This window comes from Astatotilapia calliptera, chromosome 6 (genome assembly GCF_900246225.1).
Source record: "Astatotilapia calliptera chromosome 6, fAstCal1.2, whole genome shotgun sequence".
In the NCBI taxonomy this organism is placed as follows: domain Eukaryota; kingdom Metazoa; phylum Chordata; class Actinopteri; order Cichliformes; family Cichlidae; genus Astatotilapia; species Astatotilapia calliptera.
The window spans coordinates 8532225-8550374 of NC_039307.1; the positions used below are offsets into that span (position 1 = coordinate 8532225).

The 18150-nt window shown below is 42.1% G+C and overlaps 1 protein-coding gene across 1 annotated transcript in view; it reads right to left on the reverse strand.

Moving 5' to 3' along the window:
* Positions 1 to 18150, reverse strand: part of xylt1 (xylosyltransferase I) — a 78694-nt gene that overhangs the window by 26221 nt on the left and 34323 nt on the right. Inside the window, exons 2-5 of the mRNA XM_026170048.1 lie at positions 11203 to 11779; positions 5640 to 5812; positions 5338 to 5540; positions 267 to 347 (exon numbers count right to left, since the gene is read on the reverse strand). Of these exons, the coding sequence (XP_026025833.1) occupies positions 267 to 347; positions 5338 to 5540; positions 5640 to 5812; positions 11203 to 11779 (1034 nt within the window). The remainder of the gene's footprint in view (positions 1 to 266; positions 348 to 5337; positions 5541 to 5639; positions 5813 to 11202; positions 11780 to 18150) is intronic.

Consider the following 18150-nt stretch of genomic DNA (forward strand, 5'->3'; position numbering starts at 1 on the left):
GCAGGCAGGGTGGCGTCAGCAGAGACAAACGTTCTGGCAGCCACCTCTCTGGCTCACCCCACCAAGAAGGTTAATTAATGAAGCCACAGATGGGAGCTAATTGTATTATGATTCAGTGACCACACCGTGCTGGCAGGAGCGCGTCGGGCGTGCACATAGGTGCTGTATGTGTGCGAGAGAAACACAGACGGAGCTAGCCAGAGAGTAAGGGAGAGGGTGGGCTGCTGTGGAGAAATTAAAATTACGTTTCAGAATTTGCATCTCACCTTGCATTGTCCCTGCCGTGGGACTTGATGAAGTTCATGTATCTGTATTTAGACAGGAAGGCCACCAGCTGGTCATTGGTCCTGAAACATAACAGATAATGATTTACTTATGACTAGGAACATGTGGTAGCATCCAGCTGGAAACACTGATTTTGAAGCACAAATATCAGTTTTGGAGGAGAATTATGCAAACTATCTTTTAACAAATGAAAAACACATGATAGCACTGACTTCTTTTTGTTTTCACAATTCTGATTACACATCTTGAATTTAACTTTGCAGTAGACATTAAATCAGTGCTCAGGAAATCCTGTATAGATATTTATGGTGTCCTGCACCATAGAAGAAGTAAAGAAGCTTTTGCATTTTATTTCGGAGCAGAGTCATCAAACCTTTTAAATCTTTTAACCCTCACGGAGGTCAGAAGCATCATTGTGGCCATAACCAGTTACAGTACGAGGTCACTGAGTATTTTTATCCCCTCAAAACAAAGCGGTGGCTTTTAATTTGAAAAGATTCTATAGGAAATCTACAAAGTTATGCCCCTGTCCCCCCAGGGCGCCTCTGAAAAGTAAAACTTGTTGGTTTAGGCAGGAGGCATGAAACAGATGCAGAGTAGAGCCAGGGCCTCTGAGTAAGCGATTTTTTTCACTTGTGCCATTTTAATTTCAAGTGAAGAAATAATTCCACATTTTGATATTTTGTTTTATTTCTTTGTTTTATAGACACACAACACTCATTTTCCATATTCTTATATACACAATTGCTCCAGTACAAGAGGAAGTTGAACAAAATTACATCTTTTACAGTTACGGACATAACTGTATTTTTTTTCTTTTGGTTATTAGTTCACAGGTGCTGCAGCTTAAATATGATATATTAAGAGAAACCATTCTGGACCAGACACGGAGGTGACTAATGTGAGTTTTTCTACACATGTGATCGGATTTAAATGCCCTTTCCCATAAATTCAGTCTCATTCTGAAATGCGTCACATTACAAAGGGAAAAACGATCATTTGTGTTTCATGGTAACTTTAAAGGCATGGAAAATGATTGTGATTGTTGTGATTCATCATGAACACGTAATTCTTTTCTGCTGACTGCTTGCCTCACATAAAAAACATTCAGTATATGTGTTACAGTTCTCTAGTTGGTCACATGGAAAAAAGGGGAAAAAATGTGATTTATGTAATACCAATAACAATTATATTTGATCGACTACACCCACAGTCCCAGTTTAGCAGATCAGCTGTATTATCAAGGTCTTATTTATTGATCATCTCCACACACTTTTAATGACACATAAAATCGCAAAATATGCAATATGCAACTTATTAGGCATTGTTATTTTCACTGGAGAGTCAGAGTTTTCACATCGCAAAGTATTTGTAACTGCAAACTTTACCCTTCAGAAGATTCATGTTAGACAGCATTCCTGTGTCCAGTTCAGCACAATGGTGCTCGAACATTTAAGTGATGTAACAACAATGAAAACACATTTTCAAGCGGAGGGGAATTTTACTGTAATGAGGAAATAGTTGAGGGCTTAAAGTCACATATCAATCAATTAGAAGAAAAGGCCTCAGCTGCTCCCAGGATCAGTCTCTGAGTTCCTTCAAGCTGTTAAAGCTATTTAGGATTATACAAAAGATTGTGCTATCCATGATTTTGATGAATGACTTCATGCTGCTCTTACATTGTAGAGCAGTCTAGTTCCTCATATACAGGCCAGACAGGCTAAAAGCTTTGCTCCACAGGCTATGCCCCAGTCAGTGGTTCTAACATTTCATCTGCGGTGGAGCCTTTCATGATGGCTTGGCTTGCCTTTCTAAAAGATCAGCGAGGCTCAAGGATCAGTGGGGGGAGGGACAAGCGCATATTAATGTCATTTTCTCTTCAAGGAGCAATTTCACAGCCTGGGGGGCTTATCTCAGGAGGTCCTGAGCCATAAACCCTAACTGATGATGTGCTGTACAGACGCATGCAGTCCTCGCCGTCTCAACTCCGCACACACACACAAACAAATGCTTACGCGTTGTGTATCTGCTACTGTGACTACAAGTGACAATGCAATGCAAATTCACAGACGAACAAATGCTTGTAGACATGCACACTACACAGGGAATTCATGTCAACCTCCAGATTTGCCACCTGAGTGGTCACCCTGTCCACTGGGTCTAGTTTGCTTACTTTCGGCCCTGTGGCTGCTCTGCACACAGACACACACACACACACACACACACACACACACACACACACACACACACACAGAGCGCTGTTAGTTTTAACCCCACCTGTCACTGAAAAAATATGCACCTTTTAAATAAAAGGGCCAATTAAACTTAATTATTATGCCACTGTATGACAGCTGTGATCATACTGTTATATTTATTATGTGTTGTTTTAAATCCAACATTTTTAATATGCAGCTCAAGAGGGGATGGCTGAATGCAACAGCTGAAACAGTTTGAATGCACGCAGAGTGTCTTTTTACTCTGCATGTTAACAGATAAATTCCTGTAAGTCTGTTGCATTTAATTCACACAAGACTGCATGGATCCTTCATACGTGGATCTGGCCTGTAGAAGCTTACAAAACTTCAGCAAATAAAAGAACTAGATGTTTTCAGCAGGATCTTGAAAGGGTTGGTGTTGTTGTAAATGGGCTAATGTTCTATTTTCTTCTCGCAGCAGGAAATGACACCTATCACCTAATGAGCAATGGTAAAGTATGAGATGCTGCACTTTTTTTTCAGCCGTGGATGACAAAGCGAAAGAGATTAGAAGATATGATGCCTGCAGCCAGTCATTGCCTCACAAAGCTCAGTCTTCTTAAAAGCTGCTGTAAAGTCTATGAAAGAGGCTTTAAAGAAAAGAGGTAAAAAGCAGGGAGAGTGTGTAGATAAAAGCTGGGAAAGGGGACTGTATGCTCTGACAAAGCAAGCGTGTAACTCATCCTCTGGCCTCTCTGGACATGCACACACACACACAGACAGACAGACACACATAGGCAAACACAAACACACATCCACACGGTATATCTCCCCCTGGACACACAGACCCTCTGCTGGTGTGAGGGGCTGTGGGATTGCCTTTGAGAGCCATCCATGCGGCAGGACAGACATTATGAGGGAATTAGAGGGGAAATAATGCTTGTCTCCAGTCCCACTGATAACAACAGCTATAGTCAGAGCAGCACAGGGCAGGGGAGCCCCTGACATTCCTGCCTGCAAAAACACAGTGCGATCAATATGGGAAAAAAATGTGTGACCAAAGTTTTTGCATCTTAAGGAAATTTTAGAGCAGATGGTTGAGTTTTCCTTGGATACATTTAATAGGATCAATTTGTGTAATGGGTTATGGGTTGTGATGAATTAACTCATGTGGCTGTATTGGTTTGCCATTGCACAGGAGGGAGACATCTGCTTATTCCAACATGTTTTTCTGCGCTAGTAACCTAAGTCCATAATGATAATGTAATGCTGATGTGTTTATTCCTAAGGAAGAGCGGCTCTCTTTTCCGGATCTCCTTCCTAAAGAGATGAGAAGGGATTGTCTGGTCATAAAAAAAGAAAAAAAAAAAAACAGCTGAATGGGCTTCACTTTGTTGCTTGAAGACACTTGAGCAGCACTCACTCTCTGACTGGGACCCAGCCGTGCCACTTAAAGGTTTATATTTGCAAGTTTAACTCTGTAGATGGGCACTGCATAGACTTAGTCAAATCCAAGCTGTGGTTACAAATGCACTTACTAAGCAAAGATACAACTCAGTTTACATAATTTTATATCGCATGGATCCAAATCATGCCGTTTCGTCTTGTTTCCTTTCTCTAACTTATTCTTGTTCCTCCGCCACTCCCTGCAATTTCTGCCTCTCGGCTCCTTCTTTCGCTCCATCAATCGTTTCGTCTCCCAACAGATGGGGCTTAAAACCTCCAACGTCAGCCCTTTTCTCAACAACATCACCCTAATGCAAATGAGGAGACAAAAGATGGGAAGAAAACAGCACGCACACTCGCAAATACCTTTAATCATGCATTGACAGACACACAGAGAGCCTAACACACACAACTGCGTACAGGCAGGTGCTGAGACACACCGAACTATCCAGACGGCAAGACAGAAAGTCAGGCTTGCACAAAGTGGTGCAGAAACATAGACGCGCACGAAAAGGCAAACGCACATGGACAGCATGTCAGCAGCATTCATCGATATGGTGAAACTGACTAACTCAACAAGACTGAACCCACCCATGAACAAAATCCACATTTGTTTCAGCGTCTTGGCTCCAGCTGTAGAGACATCACACCCAGCTTCCTTTCACCCACTGGCCATTACAGCTTGTCTAAATTCAACTGGTGGACATCTGGCTGTGCAGAAAAGATAACTCGCTCCTTAATAGGAGGATTTTAATTGGCTGCTGCAGAGCTACATCAAAAACCCAGCAGACCCTCAACTCCCAGAAGGACTATAAACTCACATTAAAAAAAACTTAAAAGTCATGAAATTTCTCTTCCAGTAGGCTACTTCCCTGACTTCACTTCTAGTTCACAGAGACTTTGTAGCTTTTAATTACATTTTGCAGCTTCTTAAGTGGGAGGTTTTTGAGTAAAAAGATGACTTTTAGACTATACAGTGCACAACAGGCCTGGAGAGTCACTAGGCACTGACCCTTGGCAATTAAACTGCAATCAGTTCACCGCTGAAGCAGGCACTTGGAAGATGTGGAAGGTGTGAATGAATGCTGTCGGAGAAAGTAGAGGTTCGGCTCCATTGATTTGTTTGCTTTGGAGTGACTCTGTATTTAAAGCTCACAGTTAACCACAAGAGCTCAGACTACTGTGTATTGAATTTCTTCCATATTGGCTGTGAACTACTACTGTGGTGCATGGCTTCCTAAAGAGAAAACCAAGCGCACAGATTTCTGACCTTCAGTGGATGCTTGCACCTTTTGCAGTTTTCCTTGCAGGACAATTCTTTACGGAGTCACTAGGAGTAACTACTTTTCCTTCAAACATCTCACATCTTTCTTTATTGAGGTGCCTTAATTATTAGGTCCTCTGCTGTTACCTTATGGGGTAGTCGGCAGCACTGAGATTGATAAAGAAATCCCAGCTCCAGTCTCTCATGGCCAGCAGGTCAGCCATACTGCGAAGATACATGGTCAGCAAACTGGCTCCACCCCAGATGGTGGCCATGCGCCATGGAGTCACCCTCACATTGGGATACTGGGTAGCCAAGGTCTGTACCTGCCTGTGCAGGTAGTTAGAGCGCTGAAACAAAGAGATTGATCAAACATGGACTAACGGTACACATACATTTTAGAAGCTTCACTTATTGGAAATGAAAGAAAATGGCCATCTGCGCCTTACCTGGTCGACATGTATGTAGTAGTAGTGAGAGGCGTGGTAGATGGCTTTGAAGAGACGTTGGAATTGGCGAGAGGCTCGTCCATGAACCACCAGTACGAACGCTATTCTCACTGGTTTTGATGGAAAGCTCTCAGCCGAGTCCTCATCCCACTGGATATTCACGTTGGCTTTACCTATGCATGTAAAAAGACACCATGTCTTCACGTTCCTATAAATCTGTTGCACTTTTAATTCACACAAGACTGCATGGATCCTTCATCAGTGATATATTCGTGGGTTGTTTACATGTTTAATTACTAAATCAAATCTGTTATTTCATGGAAGCTGTGAGAGGCCGTGCAAACAGTGTATCAGTCAGTACACGATGGGGAGCACCTGTACGTATCTTCAGAGGATGAAGAAATGCAAAGCATAATGATTATAAATAGTAATGATAATTAAATGTCATTCTCTTATTAAACAATTCAAGCAAATAGCTATATAACAAGGTTGCTAAGCAACACAGCGAGTACAAGTTTCTGTAATGATTAGCATATTCAAAATAATTAAACGGCTATGTCACAAGTGAATGCTCACTGAGTAACGGTTTTCCTGATAGAGAAAGACTGTTTTTTCTTGTAAATATGAAGATATACAGTAAGAGTAAGAAGAAAACACTGACCGAGTTATAGCTTTCTTGTACATATGCATATTTTAGACAGTTTTAGCCATAACCCTCTGAGGTTTGTGTTCTTATTAGACATGAGCAATAACACTTCACCTAACTCTAACCTTTAAATGTAGAACAAAAGGCATTTATTTAGTTAGTTTTTGAAAATAAAAAGTTTTTGATTGCCAGGAAAAATGATCACAGGGCTAAAATCACACATTTTGATACCACTAGGTTAGGATTAGAGTCAAAATATGCACATCTACAAGAAAGCTAGGTCAGATCTGTGGTACTGACAAGTGAGTGAAAAAAGAACAGAAATGTTAGAAAGCTAATTCAGCCACACAACAAAAGGACCACAAAGCCATTCATCCATTTATTATGTAATTAAATTGGAACTATGACAGTTTTCAGCCAGACAATAACCACTCTAACGACTATCCTCCCCTTGACAGGAATCCTACGAGCGAATCCACTGGGATTTTCGGGTTTTCAGGGTGGAGCATCGTTTGACAATATGCCACCATTCCTCTAAAGCGAAACTCCCAAAAGATGAATGGGATTTTGCACAAATGACAACAATAAGCGTGCAAACAAACACAGCCCTGCTTGTGGCCAGCCAGGCCACTTTCAAACAGAACAATTCCAGCAATCTCTGGAAAGTCGTTGTTAACCTCACATAGCTCCACTGTGTGGTTTCTTACTGCCTTTAACCACTAAAAAAAAAACACTTTAAAAAATTGTCTTTTTAAAAAAAACAAACCTTCCTTCAAGCTGTTCTACACTGTCAAGCCCCCCAACATTTACACACATTGTTTGTTTTGAATCTTCAGTTATTACAGCAAATGCATACACGCAGCTTTCGAGACATGTTTGTTCACAGAACGTGTCTTAAGGAGATTAATGACTATAATTTGGGACTTCAGTTCCCAAGAGCCTGTATTTGCTATAGAAGCAGAGGAAGCTGAGGGAATACTGGGGGTTGTTCTTTCCCCTGGGGTAAGGTTTTCCTAAAAAAAAGAAAAAGAAAAAGCCCATCCTGGCTCCTGCCTGCATCTGGCTATGAGGTCCTTTAATTACTGTGTCTGACATGTATACTCTTTAGAAACAGGGTTAAGAAGTCCCTCTTTTCCAGCTAATCTTATTCATTCAAATTTAAGGCCAGGTGTCCAATATGGCTGTGTTTAAGGGTTGACAACAAGGGTCAAGGTAATGATATGCTCCCTTAGCTCCAATTGGCCATGGCTCCTGTCATTCACTCACACATCTTTCTTGCTGCTGTTTCTCTCTGTCTCCGTGCGTGCGTGCGTTTGTGTGTGTGTGTGTGTGTGTGTGTGTGTGTGTGTGTGTGTGTGTGTGTGTGTGTGTGTGTGTGTGAGTGACTGCTCAGGGGAAAATCTGCTGTGGGCCGTATCAGATTGAACAGTAATTGGTGGCCAGCTAAGAAGGTTCACTGGTTTGCTTTGCACACGGATAATTGGCCAGTCGCTTCACAAAGCACTTTGAGAGTGTGTGCCATGCTAGCTAGCTGAACTAATGAGCATGGCTGTGTGTGTGTGTGTGTGTGTGTGTGTGTGTGTGTGTGTGTGTGTGTGTGTGTGTGTGTGTGTGTGTGCTTAAATTTTGCTGTCAGACTTGTCAAACGTGTGCTTATCCGCAGAAGAGCTTCACGTGTCGAGTTTTTAAAAATCACACTATGTACCTGCAGCCACCACAGCGCTCGCTGTAAAGAAAGGAAGAAAAAAAAAAGAAGAAAACAGAAGGCCTCCTCTTCAACTCATCACTCTTCATCATCTTTTCCTTCACCATCAATCTTTTAAACTGCCCTTCCCTCATCTGCTATCACCCCACTCTCTTCCTCCATCATCTCGTATAACTTTGGAGTTCTTACCCACCCCTTCTTAACTGCTCATATGAGGACTTATAACAAGAGCCGAGCTATATCCCAAAGGGATTGTACCAAATTGCATTTAAAAATGTCTCAGGGATAGTGCCAGCTGCTTGAAACAAGCCACAAAGCAAGGTTTGTGGATATAAACCACACTGACGGATTTTATTTATATAAATACATTAAGTATTTTCCCTTTTCCCTCGGGAACTGGACCACGTTTGATATGTTTACTCAGGTTATTTTTAAAAATAACTAATTTATATTCAAATTCTGACAAATCCTCTCCAAATTAATATGTACACACGCACACAAACACACATAAAGGTTCTGTTACACACAGTGCAGCTCTGGCACTTACAGGATTCATTTGGAGCTCATTCACATTACAGAGCTTTCCCTTCAAAAACATTCATTATAGCATGTTTAAGTATGGAATCGTTCTCACTACAAAGCCATTATGATATCACTCGATTGTTATGATGCATCAGCTGCCAGTTGCTTTCCCTGCTGGAGCAATGTAGCCGGGTAACATCATTATTAGAAAAAGTTTACACACGGGAAGCTAAGAGAGTGAACACATTCCTCCTGTATTCAATGATGCAAATAAAGAACTGACACAATTGCTAATTTAGCAAAGGCCTCAAGGACAGAATGCACATTAAATCAAATTGGACAATTTTGGGCTAACGAGATTAGGACTCGAATTGTGAATAACACATTGGCAGGCAGCAGGCTGGCAGACAGAGAGAAAGAAAAGTGATTTAATTTTGTCGTCGTATTGTCACAGCCCTGCCACCAGGGGAAAGCCCTTTTCAATATCTATGTCTCTTTTGCTCAAACTATCAGTTTGAGTGAGATGGTGAGCTGCTGTGTGCGATGACACAAGCTCAGGCGGAGGCACATTCACCTGCTCCTGGGACGGGACATGCACAAAAGTAGCTACAGTTAGATACGTGCCTCTTCAAGTTATAAAACATGAACGAGGGCTGGGAAGGTGCCTGACAGACAAGGTATTGAATAGCTTTCTCCTCCTCCCCTGCTGTCCATGCTGTATTCAGTCCACTCCCATGCGGGCACATGTGATGGTGTGTATGTGATGTTCACTTAAACATGGCCGCTGATGCGTGGTGCTCACTGAAGGCTGCAGCCGCAACAGATTTTGTTTACAGAATCTACAACCAGACTGCAGATGTCTATAAACTCTTAGGAAAAATTGTGTGTGTGTCTGTGTGTGTGTGCAAAACCAAGGGGAACCTATGTTTTGTGGCCAGCTTGAAAAAACAAATGAAAATGGAAAACCAATTTGAATCAAATACAGGCAGCATCTCAATTTCCTCAAACAAATTTACTTACACAGACATCAGCAAAAAGGACAGCTCTTGCTTTTGATGAGAAATTGCAATTACAAGAGCAGGAACTATTTGACCATCCATGTCTGTCAGACTACACCCTTTATACCAAGCTTTGTTGGTATATTTTAAAATAATAAAAAAGTAAAGTCTGTTTGCTAGACAAATCAGCTAGGGCTGTGCGATATGACCAAAATCTCATATCCCGATATAAAACATCTATCGTCCGATAACGATATAAATCACAAAAATGTAACATTTTCTGTAAATTCTGTGAATCTCAGGTATGTGAAGTGTTTCCAGCTGGGCATAGTGTATCTGGAGTCGAGTGTTTTACCAATGCATTAAACTACACATTTCTAGACATAAGTTGTAACAGCCGCCGTTTTCTTTGTGAGTATTTATTACATGGCGTGCTGCGGGGAAAAGCCTGTTCTAACGTTTGACTCTAAGGTCTATTTTTTAGCACCTGACGGCTCTTTTTTCATTCTCATCCGTAAATAATCTGCTCTTTCACGTGATTCAGTTTATTTTGAAAAGTCTCAACAGGATCTTGAGCTTTATTGTGAAAGGCTTACGTGGAAAATAAACAAGCGGACACGTGATGGTTTTACCGTCGTTGTTGCTAACGACAATACATAAAAACAGGCGCTTGTCCGTCTGTAGTGTGGTTATATTAAATATAAGAGAAGGAGAGAACTTTAGGAAATGAATATAGCCACTACAGTGACCATCAAAACGATGAAAAAATATTGCCGTAAACAGTTTATTTTGCAACAGCACGAAACAAACGATAGCGTAAAATGAAACGATAGACGTTTTTATATCGTCATCCGATATATATCGTTATATCGAACAGCCCTAAAATCAGCTCAAACTCGATCACTTATCTGACTTTGAATTTATTTGAGTAGTCCTTAAATTTGAGATTTAGAAATACTCAAAGAATAAGAGCAGTTCCCACTCACCATCTAATACATTTCTATATGTCATAGAGCTGTTTGATTTGATTGGTTCTGGTGTATTTTACAGTATGATGGCGAGAATAAATGTCCTTTAAAGTAAATCAGATTTTTTTTTTGTTTACTTAAACCTAAAGCAGTTTTAATATAAAAGTATACATCCCAGGTAAATAATTAAACTGCGAGGTGTTGAACATCCTGGAAACCCATTTTTTTCATTCAGACTACTTACTGCAATAAATTGGGTTATCTACAAAGTGATAAATGTCCCTGATTATTTTATATCTGAGATTTCCTGATTTCTTTTATTGTCCTCGTGTTTATAACTGATATTAAGTTGGTTGGATTGACTGGGGGCTTGAGTTTAGCAACAATTACAATACATATGTGTTGTGGGGTTGTTTGCTTATGCTGCCAGTCAGTCAAATCCACACAGAACTCTTGAAAGAGACTAGTTACATTTTTGAGTGTCACAGTCTCAATAACTTCTTGATATGTACCTATTTCAAGGTCATGATTAGTGTATATTTAGTCATAAAAATGAAATGTTAAAAAAGAAGTATTTCAGATCTGGAAAGCAGCTTTTTAAGAGCTCCAAACAGATATAGTGGAAAAAGGGGACGTTTGACAGTTGTGACTGTGCCAGCTTGGCATGACTCCCCTTTCACTAAAATCAAACAATCAGTTCTTTCAATCAAAATGAAAAACTTACCCTCAATTGGGCAGTAGCGAGTGACCTTCTCAGGCATTAACTGCCCCTCCTTGTGTCTGCAGTACACCTCAGCGATCTGCTGCCGACACTCCTTGCTTTTGGCTCGAGACAGAGCTGAAATGGCTTCCTTTCCACTGATCTCACACTTAGGTGGCTGGTCGTAGGTCACCTCCAGAGTTGCTGCAGTTGCTTGCTTCCTGTGGGGATGCTGATGTCTGTGCTGTGACTGGGTCTGCTGCGCTTGCGAGGCATGGTAGCGCTGCTGCGGTCCTCCACCAACTGGATAAGAGGCGTTGTTGCCAACTGCCAGTGGCTGGTGGCCTAATGGCAGAACCTCATTTGAGCTGCGGCCCAGACCGGGGGAGCTGTCCCGCCAGGCCTGCTGCTGGGCGTGGGCCTTCTCCTGCAGATGCTCCCGCTGCTGCTTACTGCTGATGGCCCCTGCAGGCTGTCGGTGCGGCTGTGAGCGTGCACCAAAGTTACTATTGTCTATATTTTCAAAGTCTTTGGGCACAGAGTTCTCATTGTTGCTGTCGACTCTACTTTTCTCTTTTGGGCGGTGGGAGTAATATCCATCCTGGACATAGATAGGAAGGAGAAAGACAAGGGAAGCAACGGGTAAGGAGGAGGGAGGGGGGATAAGAAGAAGAAAAGGGGGACATAAACAAGGAAAACAAGATCAGAATTGAGTGAAAACAGCGCATATCAAGTGTTGGATTAACAATCAATGTGGCATGTAAGAGTGGGCAGCACTGCATTGAACCGTGAGGCATGAAATGAAGTAGCAAGGTATTATGTGTGAGGGCTACAAGGTGCAACCTAACTGGAGGTGAAGCAGGGCCGAGGGCGCTGCTGCTCTGTGCCATCATCAGATTAGTCCCGGTTTCAATTAAATTCTCCCTCAAATGGGCCCAGCACTCCGTAAACAGATTACCAAGTAGGGATAAAGAGCCAAAATATGACTGTCAGTTTGTGTATGTGTGTGCGCACATGTGTACAGTTTTTTCACTGGAGCCACATGAGAATCCCAAGAAATTGTAGCGTCGTGGCATCTGACTGGAAAAGCTGAACTTGTCTACATTTACCAAATAGTGTTTGCACATGTCTGAACGTACAATTTCAGTATCTTTCTAGTAGAATAGCCTGAAAGCGAAAAGAGGGGCACAGCAGAAAGAGGAAAAAGGGTAATGACTGATAGTGGGGAGTGCAAGGAAGGAGCGCTGACACCAGGCATGAGTTCTTCTCCCGGGAAGAGCCGGCGCGTTCCAGTGAAATGTGCTGTGATGCTTCAAATGAAAAACTAAGAAAGCTGCCTGCCTGCCACGCCACTGTCATCCCCCTTGCTAGGCACACAAGAGAGGGGGGAAAAAAGCGAGGGGGAAAGAAATGACAATAGCAGCCGTGAAAATATAAAGCTCAGAACAGCAGAGATCCCAGATGTGTTTCTCCATTTACAGACACAGAAAAGAGAAAAGATTGCTGGGGAGGTGGAGGGTGGGGTGGGCGCAATAAGATGTATGTGAGACAGAAAAGAAGGAGGTGAAGTGAGAGAAGCAAGCGAGAAGCCATTGTGAGCCGGCGGCTCGGCATGGAAATGTCTTTCCGGCCCTAAAGCAAGGCCCGTTATCAGCCCATCAACCTTCTCTCTCTGTAAACACCTTGTACAAGCGCAATTACAGAGGTGGCTGGATGACACACTTTCACACTCAGAGAGTCAGAAGGAGGGCTGATATTATACAGGTGAGACAAAAAACAAAAACCTGGGTGAAAACAAGGCGAAGACAACGTGCTTATCATCAGCTCCTTTTAAGCTTCTTCCTTGGCAGAGATTTGATTCTAACAACACTGAATTGAAGCTTTCTGCCTCTCCTCTCCTGAAATCTTTGCCTCTTCCCCCTGTCCTGCCCTTCACACTTCTCTTCACACATCCCGATTCCACACTTCTGCTCTGCTCCGTTCACCTCTCATCCCTTCTGCTCCACATATCGGTCCACTTCTCTCATCATCTGTTCCCCATTTCACGTCTCTCACACCTCCTTTACTACCACTCTCTTGCTTCCCTGTTATTATTCTCAACTTCATCCCCGCTCCTTCCGGTAACCTCGCCCATTCTCCTCTCCTCCTTGTCTTTCTCTACCTCCTTCGCCCTGCCAGTTTAAACAGAACATGTTTGTCTGAATGGCAGAACCTGCTAATCCTGCGTGTAACAGCTGCTTAGGCCAGTGATCACCTAAAAAGAAATCCTTACTTGCAGAGTTTCAAAGGGAATGCTTTAGAAGGCTAATCCATGCAGTGCAAGTCACTGGCTGTTTGCAGAGGTAGAATGAGTATGTGTGCACTCATGATTATGGGAGACTGGGCAAGCTTCTTGTGATTAAAAAAAAGAAATGTAGACTTGAGTGTGCAAGCAAAGTGGAGGCAGCATATGTTTGCCCTGGGGATACTCCCACTCTGACTCCTACAGTGAAAGACATGAGAAGATGAGGGACACGGTTAAATTGGAATAACGTTTGAGTGAGCAGAGGCAAAGTAAGAAACTTCAGCTGATCATCTGATTTAGTCCAAATACTAGCTGCGTGATTTTTTTAAACTACTATTATGAAAATTGTTGTTTCTTAGGTGATTTCCGTTTCAGTGGATCCAGGAAGTTACTGATCAAAGCTAATCTGTGCTAAGCTTCACAAAGAAAACTCCTATTTAATAATTGTGTGGGGGAACTTTTCAAATCGAGCTCAACAGTTGGCATTCATTGATTGATTTCTTCCATTATTTAATCAGAGCTTTGTCTTGTAGCATCAAGAAAAAAAAAAGAAGAAGCAACCTTTAAAGTTCTTTCGAATTGAGAATAATAAAGACAAACAGCCGAATCAGCAAGAGTCAGGTGTGGAAGCATCCACACTCCAAAAGCCAAATATATTCAGTTTGCAAACATGTAGACAAACACAGCAAATCATCACATTTGAGCAAATGTGTGGCATTAGTTTTTAGCATAGGATTACTCTATTTAAACTATTAACTCTTTTACCTCCCATAACTGCCCCCCCCCACACACACACACTTAAAGGGATGGGAAGAAGATCACAGGTTTAGATTTCCTGCAATTAACTGACACTGCAAAGAGCCCCACACGGTTGGTCCCGTGTGGTCTAAAGTAGAAATGAGTGGTGTTTGTAAGCTAGCAAAACAATCTTTACACTGGGCTCCCTTCTCCCTCCCCCTCTCCCTCCTCCTGTGAGTAAAGGACTCCAGTAGCTGCGCTGCTCTTTAATCTCAGGGACCAGGCACTAAGCAGGAAGCGGAGGGGCACAGAATTAATAGCGGTGGCGGCCATTGGAGACAGAGCTGCGTTAGGCTGCAGATGGGGCGGGGAGCTGGGGGGAGCTATCGATTGTTACAGGGGATATGTTTTCTGCTCCTTGGGAATGTCGGGGAAGCGAAGCCAGGATTGTCTGGCATGCAGTGAGGTGGTTGCGCAGGCCCGTGAACACACACACACACACACACACACTTGCAGACAGTGAGCTTCCTGAGCTCTGCTGAGGACTGAGGCAAAAGCAGAGGGGGTAAACGTAAAAATCATCTATCACTAGTGGGTACATTTAGAGAAAGCCTTGTGGAGCTGGGAATTTCAGAACCCCCTCTGGGGATGGCTTAGTCCATTTCTCAATACAGAGCTGGCCCTTTCCACTTTCCCTCATTTCCTCTGCCACAGGGGGAAATATTTCACCTGTCCTTTTTTGCTCTCTTTCTCTCTCCTTTTCTCTCCATTCCCTGCAATCTCCCATGCAGCAGAAGAAAAAAAGCACATATCTCTCTCTCAGCACCTGTCCAGCTTCTCCCCTGTCCTCCTCCCCTCTGCCGTATCATCACTTGCTCTGGGAGGGAAAGCAGTTCATCTGCTCCACACCCTCCCCACCTCCCTAATGCCATCATTTGCTGTTGCAGCCTCACGGTAGATGTGAAGAAGAGCAAGGTAGCAGCACATATCAGTTTCACCCCACCCTCCCTGCCCGCTTCTTTTAAAAGACATCATTCCTATGGGGCCTGAGCTGAGACAAGCTCCTGTGTGTGCCAGGAAGCTGCGCTCTGTCAACACAAGCTGGTGTATTGACAGCTTTGTGGGCAAAATGTACATAAACACGCAGTTGAGGTTTTTAAGAAGTACAGTACTGCCCATGCGTGAGTGAGTGGCTGCTATGTCAACTAAACAGCTTATAAGCCAACTTCTGCTACGACCTGCCCTCCATGTGGTTAACGAGCTCAGATTAATTACCTGAACTGAATCCCTGCAATACTCTGAGCAAGATGTGGCATCTGGCATGACACGGGAGACTGATATACTGACAGACTTAGTTCACAGCTGCTCAAGCACCTCAGGACAGAGCGTGGAGAGTCACGCAGGGTAGAGTGGGGACAACCTAAATGCTTCTTAGAGATTTTACTCATCATAGCTTATTAGCTGTGGAGGGGGTAAGAAAAGAAGCTTTTTCTTTATAAAGTAGCAAAGAAGGTTGACCTTCAATTCAAAACAAAGTGTCTGAAATCTTTCAAAGGGTCTAAAATGTAGTTTAACCCACAATGAGAACAGTCACATTTTACAAAGAGATATTTTCTGATGTTTTACTTGAGAAAAAAAAATCTCATGTGGCAGTTTTACTTGTTTGTATCCCAAAAGATGTTCAGTGTATTCTGTCCAGTACCTTTCTCTTTGTTATTTCCCCTTCAACACTCTTCTTTCCCGGAGGCTAAAACTGGAAGATGCTGGTCACAAGTTTACGCGTGATTAGCAGCAGCTCCTAATGAATAGTTCGGGTTTGACGTGCGCACAAGTCCCTGGAGCAAAAGTATCGGAAGCAGACTGTGTCTTTGTATGTGAGTGCAAATGTGTTACAAACATCTAAAAAAAATGATGTGAGCTTTCAGAGAAGGGAAGGAAGTTTGCTCTAGTTGAAAAGAAAGCAGAAATACATGTAAAACAGCTGAGTAAATGTTAAATATTTTCCAGATGTAATGATCCGGAGGCTGAACCTTGTGGGTATTCGGAACACGAGGGCAGAGGTGAACTCACTGCAGTAGACTTCCTGCTCCTTCCAGATGGACATGTTTGTAATATAATTATATGATTTTACTGGCTATATTTGAATGCATGAATTTAAGCTAGGCAAGGAGACAAAAAGCACAGACTTCTCCACTTGAAACCACAGACAGAAGGAAGAGACAAGTTTCTATTTCTAAAAAAAAAATTAGGACAGGAAAGCTTTGCATGAGAAGCTCGCCATCAAGATACACATAAAGAAACTTATTAACTCTGGGGGACTCTCCAGGGGGTTTCTTTAAGGCCGCAGTGGAATTAAAAAATACTTTTGCTTACTTCGCAATATGTTTGCATTCCATAACAGTACTTGTATTATGATCCCTTACAATAGTTTCCACAGAGCCCCTCTTGTGTATCCACAATACTCAGCCCACTCAAAGAACTGTGTCCTTTGATTGCTTTATATATATAAAGAATCAAATCATGCCATTACTCCACGGTGGATTTTTATAAGCCCAATATATAGCTTTTTTCCACTCTTTCAGCAGTAATAACTTCATTTAGGTGTTTCGCATAACTGTGCACCGTTCTCTGACATCTGCTTAGTGTTCGACCACTCTTCCATGCTAAATTCCTCCAGTTACAAGATGTTTGTGGCTTTTCTTACATGTGCTGCCTATTTCAAATCTCCCACAACATTTTAATGGGATTCAAATCTCAGGCTTCGCCTAATCCATTCCATAACCCTTCATATCTTCTTTTAGAGCCATTCCTTTGTGGATTTGCTTGCGTGCGGATCATTATTCCGGTGAAAGGCCCTCTTCTGGTTCCATTTCAGACTTCGGACACATGGCTTCATATAATCTTTAAGCAGTCTTTGATATGACGCAGAATTCATTGTTGGAACAGTGACCGCAAGCTTCTGAAAAAGCAAAACAATAGCAAACCACCATGATTCATAATCATTGCCAGGTTCTTTGTCTGAAAATCTTTGGTTTGTCTACAATTACTGAAAACACCAGTTCAGGTCGTCTGCACTGAATTCTATCTTTTAGACACCTCAGGAATTCACAGAGGATCACTGTGATGACAGTGTGATCCTGGGGGACCAATCACAGCGTGGGAAGTTAACAAAGGTACCTGCAAATACTTAAAGTCCCAGATTTGTAAGCAGGTCAAACATATTGTTTAATATACTTCAATAAATGCTGTCTTCTCTTTCCAGACCTGCACAGCTCTGCAGAGCTAAACTAATCACCTGCAGGATGTCTTTTTTTCTATCTAACGTAGGATAGTGTCGATATTCTCAACCAACTCTGCAATTTTGTTGTGGATAAACATATGAGCTGAATTATCGGTCATCTAACAGTATTATCTAAAAATGAAGAGGACAAGACAAAGGTTGTGTCAATAAAACATGACAGAAAAGTTTAACGGCCAATCCCCCTCCTGTCTCTTTGTCAGTTGGGTGTTTTTGGCCTTTATCCACCATATTCAGCCATGTTCAATAAACCCACCTTGCCGTTTAATCACCTTCCTCCTGCAATGCGGGAAATCATTTGCTGTTCTCTGTTTCTTACTTCATGTATTACTATAGATTTGTATTCCTGGCTTACACTCTGCACCATTAAAATCCTTATTGCTTGTTGTTTTGGGCATTTGAAATCGAGGAATTTAAGCTAATTCATCTCTTGCATTTACTATTAGTCACTCTGGATAACAACATCAGATAAATGTTTAAAATGTAAATGAGTCACTTAATGGACACAGTATAATTTAGAATCCACTCAATGCTGTGAAAATGACCTTAGGTGACTTCGACATTTGAAAAATTATAAAAAACTGTTTTTATATCAACATTTTTCTTTTCTCATACTTTCTGCCTAAAGTGGATTAAAGAGAAATAGAGTTGA